The sequence below is a fragment of the Acipenser ruthenus genome, chromosome 16 (assembly GCF_902713425.1).
Source record: "Acipenser ruthenus chromosome 16, fAciRut3.2 maternal haplotype, whole genome shotgun sequence".
Taxonomy (NCBI): Eukaryota; Metazoa; Chordata; class Actinopteri; order Acipenseriformes; family Acipenseridae; genus Acipenser; species Acipenser ruthenus.
In genome coordinates, this window is record NC_081204.1 from 5,857,140 (window position 1) to 5,865,361 (window position 8,222).

General features: G+C 34.8%; 1 protein-coding gene across 3 annotated transcripts; it reads right to left on the reverse strand.

Moving 5' to 3' along the window:
* Positions 1-4,828, reverse strand: LOC117411846 (fez family zinc finger protein 2-like). Of its 3 annotated transcripts, none has more exons than XM_058988581.1 (5): positions 4,298-4,828; positions 2,171-3,009; positions 1,878-2,012; positions 1,617-1,749; positions 1-947 (listed from the first exon to the last, which is right to left on the reverse strand). In XM_058988581.1, the coding sequence occupies exons 2-5, from the start codon at positions 2,954-2,956 to the stop codon at positions 703-705; spliced, it is 1,299 nt and encodes a 432-aa protein (XP_058844564.1). In that variant the 5' UTR covers positions 2,957-3,009; positions 4,298-4,828; the 3' UTR covers positions 1-702. The 3 variants fall into 3 exon arrangements, with proteins under 3 accessions (XP_058844564.1, XP_058844565.1, XP_033875533.1); XM_034019642.3 differs by lacking the exon at positions 4,298-4,828 and adding an exon at positions 3,270-3,626 and having other exon boundaries at positions 2-947; XM_058988582.1 differs by lacking the exon at positions 4,298-4,828 and having other exon boundaries at positions 2,171-3,627.
* Positions 4,829-8,222: the final 3,394 nt, after the last annotated feature.

The following is an 8,222-nucleotide window of genomic DNA, read 5'->3' on the forward strand; positions in this document are numbered from 1 at the left end:
CATAAAGGTGTAGAATTGGATATGCGAAAAATTAAGCCATTAGCATACCTTTTAAAGTGAACATATTTGTATTTTAACAATATCGATTAAAACTAATATATTCTTTAACACATTTGAAGCTGATCTCCACTTAAGACCAAGGTCTATGTCCATAAATTTGCTAGTTTTCGTGCACCTGACAAAATAACATGAACAGTGGGTTTTACTTAATTATGCAATTATAATCTTATAAATAACACAAAGTCGTTCAGGCTGTAAAACCAAACAGAAAACTCAAAATAATATATTAAGAAGACTTCCAAGCTGTGAATAAACTTAGCATATTTTATTAAGGTTGTAAGATACTTTATGAAATGTATTTATAAATGTCAATTATTGTAATAATTTCCAAACACACTCGTAGGCCTTAAATTTAAAACTATATCGAAAGAAAACAACAATTCTACACGTACATTATATCCCACTGCTTATAAACAAGTACATTACAAAACACAGAAATGCGATACAACTCGATTTAAATAATAGCAATTTATACAATGTAATATATACATGCCAATACAGCGTACATGTTCTGGCTTAAAAAGCAAAGTATTTAAGATGATCTGGCATTCCTGCGTTGTAATCATTTTAGACATGTTTAATAAACTACACGACAGCTTTGTCCATGCATATCATGTCCATTTTACGTGGTTTGAGAAGAATTCAGCCTTGCACCGCTCTTGGAACTGAAGAGGAGGTGTTGTTATCGTGCAGTTTTCTAATATGCTTCTTCAAATCAAAGTTTCGACAGAAGCCTTTCCCACAGGTTACACAGGTAAACGGCTTCTTATCGTTGTGAGTATGCATATGAAAAGTCAGATTATAAATCTGATGAAAGGCTTTGTTGCAAATTGTACATTTATACTGCTTTTCGCCGCTGTGCGTCAGTTTGTGATTCTTGTAGTTTCCTGAAAAGAAATGACAAGAAAGAAAGTTAGTAAAAAGATATTTTTTCCACCCCAAAGGCCAAGAGTTTACAATTAAGTTGTTTTAGACAAAGGGGTTTCATCTGCAAGCCTTCGGTAATCAGCGTTTTGCATGTGAGAGTCAAGAACATGTCAAACTTTGTCAAAATCAAGTGCAACAACAGCCCAAACCTGTCAGATTAAAAATTACAACGAGGTCGGTGTTTTGACCCATAGCGAATTTAAGAATCTTGTAAGTTAGTTAGTGTAAAATGACACATTGTATTTGGTGGGAGCAGATATAGCCTGTCAAATATATTTTTTCAGTTACAAATCAATAGAGCTCCTGGACAGTAGAAATGCATTACAGATAAGTATGATAATTAGTATGTCAATCACATACATATAAACAATTTTCCTAAAGTATATTCCATTTGAAATACGCTAAATAATACAACGTTACAATGCTTTACTTACATGACAAAAGGAAGCGCGCTGATTACATCAAAAATAACAACTATATAATTGATCTGTATTTAAAACAGCATTAAACAAATAACTAAAACGAAATATGTAGCCACTCTATTGTAATTAATTTGTTTATAATAAACCCGTAGCAAAGCTTTTGTTGTTGTTGTTGTTGTTTTAAAGTAATTTTGCATCACACATTACCCTTTTGGTGAAAGCCCTTTCCACAGAATTCGCATGCGAATGGTTTGTATCCAGCATGAATCCGTATATGCGTGTTTAATGTTGAGCTTCGGTTAAAGGCTTTCCCGCATTGATTACATTTGTGTGGTTTTTCCTAACAAAACAAACAAACAAACATGATGAAAATTAAAAAAAAAAAAAAAATGTGTACATAGATCAATTGAAACAAAATAGCAGTTAAAGTTGCGTAACTATTTGTGTACAATTGTGTTTGTAACTCACCTGTGTGTGAATAATTTTGTGCCTACACAAAGTACTGGCTTGGCGAAACCCTTTCCCACAGACTTTACACACAAACGGCCTGGCTCCTGTGTGTACTGGCATGTGACGTGTTAAATTGTAATGTGCGTTAAACACCTGCAAAAAAATGGATTTTTTTTAATGAAGACAACTGTATTTCGCATTAGTACCGTGTGGGCATTTTAACCGTGAATATGTAGTAGGTTTATACAGTGTTTTATATTTTCCCTCATCGAACAAGTGTTAATTTAAAAATTACAAGATTCATTCATTACCTTGCCACACACTTCGCAAGTGAAATTTTTAGATTTTCCATCAGAAGAGTTGCTTAATTTAGTGTGCGGTTTCACGCCGTTCTTTTCTGATGTCAAACTGTTGTTTTCCTTCACAATCTGATCTAACTGTCCCGGTAGGTGTTCTTTATGTGGAAACTGAGGTGTAGGAAACGTCTCCGTTGTCAAACTGGCAAGCTTGGCATTCTCCAACAAAAGTAATTTCTGGTGCGCAGAAAGCGAAGTTTGTGACTGGGAACTGACAATGGTGGAAGGGAATAAATGTCCGCTTAAAAGATCAGATGGGTGATATGAGGAGTCCAAATAGTTAAAATAATATAGAGATCCGTTGGCTGGCATTGTTACTGTTTGGTGAATTACTTGAGGCTTGATAACCCTGCTGCTTGGCAATAGTGAATGCACAAAACCTGAGTCGGTTTTACAACACACGCCACAGCTCGATTTGCACATTGCGGCTGAACTGCAAACCGTTCCCCTAAAGTTTGCTTTCCAGAATTCGGAATAGTTCATCAGCGTCTTGGTTTGAAAGTCGTAGCTTAAAGGTTGGATGGGAATCATGCAGGGTATAGGTGAGCAAAGACTGACTATCTTCTTTCCATCTGAATTCCCCGGACCATGTCTTTCTTCCAAGGATCTTTTTGTATCGGAAGTCTTTGACATAATTCGTTCGATAGAGAAGGCCAGCGCCTTTGGGGTGGCGGAAGCTCCATTCCTGGGCTCGCGCCTTGGACAGGGCATCACTGTTTCCAAAGGAAGAGAACTCGCCATCCTTGCAGAACTTGATGTGAGCAGCAGCCTACTAGCCACCCAGTCTTCCCTTCCTGCATTCCAGAAAAGCCAGGACACACATCAGTTTAATAAGCACCTTGCTTTTACAATGTCACCCATTTAAATTCAAATGAACATCCCCTGAACAATGGCACCCAGGGGTACCAGATTAATGCTCATTAGTGGCACACACAAAATTAACAGGACATTGCAGAACTTGTTAGTAAAACCCCTCTACATTCATATTCATCATTTCTGAATCTTAAAATCTGATTGCAAACTTGGCAGAAGAATCAACATTATAGAAGTTTACCTTTTTCTCAAGCGAAGAGACAGATGTATCTAAGTATTGCTGTGTGGTTACACTGTCACATTTTGATCGCGTGCATCCTCATCAGCGAGAGATCACTGTCTCCTACATTTAGCTGACATCACATGCAGTCACTTGTATCAGGATGACAAGAAAATGCCACCACCAGCCTTGTTTCAGCTCCCACCACCCATTAGACAGACCCACGGGGGCATTACACATAATTACTACAGAGTACTAGTTATTTTATACACTGCAAGTCTTTTTTTCAATAATACTAGTATATATTATCATTTTTAATATGCCAACAAATAAGCAAACAACTATTTGTTTAATTTAATTTCGGGACTACCCACATTAAATTATTATACAGTGGACTCTACTAAAACATATATCTTAATAATGTTTTACAAATTGAATAGCAAGATGGAATATGACTACAATGCCTTCTATTATTATTATTATTATTATTATTATTATTATTATTATTATTATTATTATTATTATTATTATTATGCCTATAGTTATAAGTTATGCTTGTTATTTGCTATTTTTCTTTGTATTTAACGCCTAGGTTTGAACAATCCTGTTTTATTTATTTATGTTTATACTTCCATCATTTTGAAAATATGTTTTATATATATATATATATATATATATATATATATATATATATATATATATATATTACTGTTGAATGTAATGTTTACTTTATCTAAATAGTCGACTACGTTTTTATCGTTAAATACAATGCGCACTAGAATATTAGAAAATAAAAATAATAAAGTTATTCTTAACACTTATGTTAACATTCCGATAAATAAATAAATAAATACATATTGCTTTGTTATTAACGTATTTATATTTTACATATTTTTTTTGCAAAGGTACTCCTAAAAACCAAAAACCATATACAGATTTTTAAATCTCGTTAACAGCCTCGAGTCCTCGTCGCTTTGCTGGCTCCAATGTCATTGCAAGCCCTAATCCGTGGGGGTGAAAATAGCTTTTCCATCCTGGTTTATACTTACTATTTGTATAATTGAGAAGGTCCAGTTTCCACCTGTTTAAGGAGCAGATTGCTGGAGCAGAGCCTCCCTCGGATCCTATTAAACGTTTTTCCTCCTTCACCTATTCAGAAGAACCAATTTTCCAGAGCGATTCATGGAGCTGAGCTCTGAAAAAAAGCAGCTCTTTCACTTTTAGCCACCAAAGCACTGCGTGGAACCCGGTTTTGTGTTTTTCTAAAATAAAGAGACGGATTAAAAAGGAAAAGAAAAGACTTAGCCTGGCCAGAGGTAAACCAAGCAATGAAAAGAGTTCTTTTTTTTAAGAGGACATAAATGTTTGTAAAAAACCAGAGTTTTGTGGGCTTGCAACAATGACCATTTGCCCTCTTCTCTTTGTTCATTTAGGGCCGTTTGAATTCGTTTGTTTGTAGACGATTTCACCTAAGAACCACAACAAATTATTGCCACTAAATCTTCTAAAATAACTATCTAATGATATTCACTACAATTCAACCAACATGATCGTAACTTTATACTGAATTGGTTTTGACTCAGCAAAATTGAGAACGGTGTGGTGTGTGTAGGCTATATTTCTGTTGCGTTCTGTGGGAACTACATTTTTTTTGTAAATGCATTAAATGTAAAATAACGAGCTGGGGTAAACTAACAGACCAGTGTAATACACCAGTTCAATATCTCAACAAAAACCAGTATCCTCTCTCTATTAGGTTGCCTTTTGAGCAAGAACGTTAACAAACACCCCTTGCAAGTGTTTGAAATTAGGAAATGGATCAATGCACCGGCAAAATTGTTTAAGTTATATACCAGTCTGAACTGTCGATACACACACACACACACACACACACACACACACACACACACACACACACACACACACACACACACACACACACACACACACAGAATAGTAAAGGGATACACCTTTATTCGTTTTAAGCTGTTTTCATTTCCTTTCCCATTCACTTTCTACTAATTTGAGGGGCGGGGTTGTTTGCAAGGCATTAGAATTGTAAATTCTTAGAAGAACAATATACTACAAGCAGTAATATGAGCACAACAAAGATTCATACAACCAAAATATTAAGAATGAAAGATATGCAACACATTTTAAGACCTCTTAGTCTTTATTTGAATATACTTTACAAACAAACCCAAAAATATTAGTGTATTTAAACGCTAAAATCTTTTTTTTTTTTTTTTTTTTTTTTAATTCTTTAAGCATTTAGTTTACAAACTTCCTGTTTTCATTAGTTTTCTCTCATGTTATTGTGATGTTGTTATTTAATTTAATGGAACAAATAACTTAGACATATGATCCTAAATACATTTCTGGAGATTGGCAGACACGTCACATTGTTTAAATAGGAAAAGTAAGTCAGTGTTGACTGGTAGGAAAACTGTGTTAACTTTTAACTTAAAAGCTCTTGTTATCCACCTGCATCTTGCGCAAAGGAAAGGATTTACCATGTTCCACGAATGCCACTCATAATATGTTAATTAACCAACTCTAATTTCAGTTTATTCAGGGACAATTACCAGGCTCACCCACACAATAAACACTGAACCTATTGCGATACACGTCGACATATAGAACTAGGTATTAACACTTCCAGTAATTAACTCTATCGTATCAATAAGACCCATGCTCACAAAACCCGTCTGGCTCTTTCAGGAAAGGATGACATACCTGTAAACATGAATGTGAGTCTTACTGAATGTTTCAACGTTCAACCTGTATTTATTAAGATTAGCACCTTAAACACTGTGTATTAACTGTAATATATCAAACTGGTTATTTACTAGTGTTGTCATACATGTAAATGGAACAAGTCATGCACAATCGTTTTAGATTTACACTTGTCAGTCATTTATTTATAAATAAACATGTTTTTTTAGGTTGTTTGGACTGTCTGTTGCACTACAATACAGGACAATTCCACAGTGAAAATGTCAATTTTATTGAGGAATGTGAATTGTGGACAAGAAGAAATCTTGTTAATTGAACTGTCACAATACAAATTAGTTTTGAGCAAATATAATTTCACTTTCATATAGCATACGAGAATGAGCAGGCGATCTGATGTTTTAGGCAATATGTTTAGACAATTTACATCTGTTCATGTCCTATAGTTAAAATGTTTAAGAATGGCTTGTTACTCAGTTTTTGATATCCTGACTTTTGGAATGTTTTTAAAAACACAAATCTAGATTGCCGTTCTTTATAAGCTTTTGTTACACAGCCTCTGAAACAGAATATAATACTGGTCTAAGCAGCTGTGGAATGTTAAGATCAATTTCTCCACAGCTGCCTACCTAATGCAACCTTTGAGAAAATTGTGGTACATTCTGTTCTCAAAAGTGGTTGAGAGACACAGCACCACTGATAAACAATCACAAAATGGTTCACTAATAATATCTATAATAGATGGGCTTCAGTGAGTTACAGGAAAATAATTCCATCTAGGGTTTCTGTGACATCATAAATTACGAGACCGAAGGTCGAGTAATTTATAAACTGTCACAGAAACCCGAGATGGGAATTACTTTCCAGTAACTCACTGAAGAGGCCCATCTATTATTTTTTATAATACATGGATACCCTTGTGATGCTAATATTAAAGAAGACGAGGTTCAGCCGTACAGTTGGGTTTTGGCTGTACAGGCGTTCTGTGTCGTTATCTGTTAGTGCTTCAGCTTTATTTGGATGATTGCCTTTACCTTGTTTTAATTTCCTGTTACTCTCCAGTTTCTCTGAGATATGAATGTACCACCTATATATAATTTTTTTTTATGTATTCTCATTTTGTTGATCATTAATGAACATTTCTGTACAGTGGGTGTTGTCGAGTGATTGAAAACAAGACATTTTGTGTTTGAATTGAAAGTGATGGTCTCAAGGAGCTGAATGGGTCAAAGTTCAAGTACATTTTCCTCTAGAGGAATTATCACTTTTTGATGTCACTGTGGTATTATGCCTTTTTTTCCCCCGAATGGCTCAGGATGCAAATATAGCCTTCATCCATCTATTATATATTTAGACTTCCTATTTAGACAAATAAGGACAGTATATGAGATGGAGTCACAAACACACATACTGTAGATCTTCTGTGATTGCATGTAAACCATGCAGGTAGGAACAGTTACCGTTTACTGTCTCTCTAGTACCAGAAGTGATTAGGGAACCCAAGTATTTGAAGATGTCTGCTTGTTCTCCTTGCAGGCAAATTGTCTTGACACTGTGGTGGAGTTAAGCATACAGAGTACAAAGCAATGCAGTCTTCTGTCGAAGGTTTTAGTTGAAAATGTATAGAACTAGGTAAATTCAGGAAAGTGAGCAACAATAAATTCTTGTCTAATTTCAAGGGATAACGGGAGGCACTTTCTTCATATCTAGGGTAATTATGAAGAAAGCAAAACAGTAGAAGATAACACAATATAAACAGACATGCATCATAATAAATAATAATACAATCCCCCCCCCCCCCCCCCAAAACATTTAATGTCTTTTTTAATTACTTGCAAATACTGTTTTGTGTGTTACCCCACGTTTCAGAGGCAAAATAACGACAAGTTACATACATACAAGTATTAGGGTATTACAGAAGACATTTCTAAAAAATAATCAGATTTCAGAATATTGTATTTAGATTAACTGTTCAAACTAGAAGTCATGTAAACACAGAAAAGTGCCGTTTAGCCATTTAATTTAGCGCCCATCTTATGATCGTACCTGATTATAGGCGTAAAATATTGGCATATTTCTAGAGTTTCTGAGTTTGTTGGTGGTACATAAAAATAATGTATAATGGGGTTAGGAGTGATGATATTAATGCAGAAACAGTCAATATCAAAGAATATATAGACAGCATCGACACCCCTCACTCACTCAGGATGTGTAAATTAAGTTTCTTTTCAGCGCAGTTTC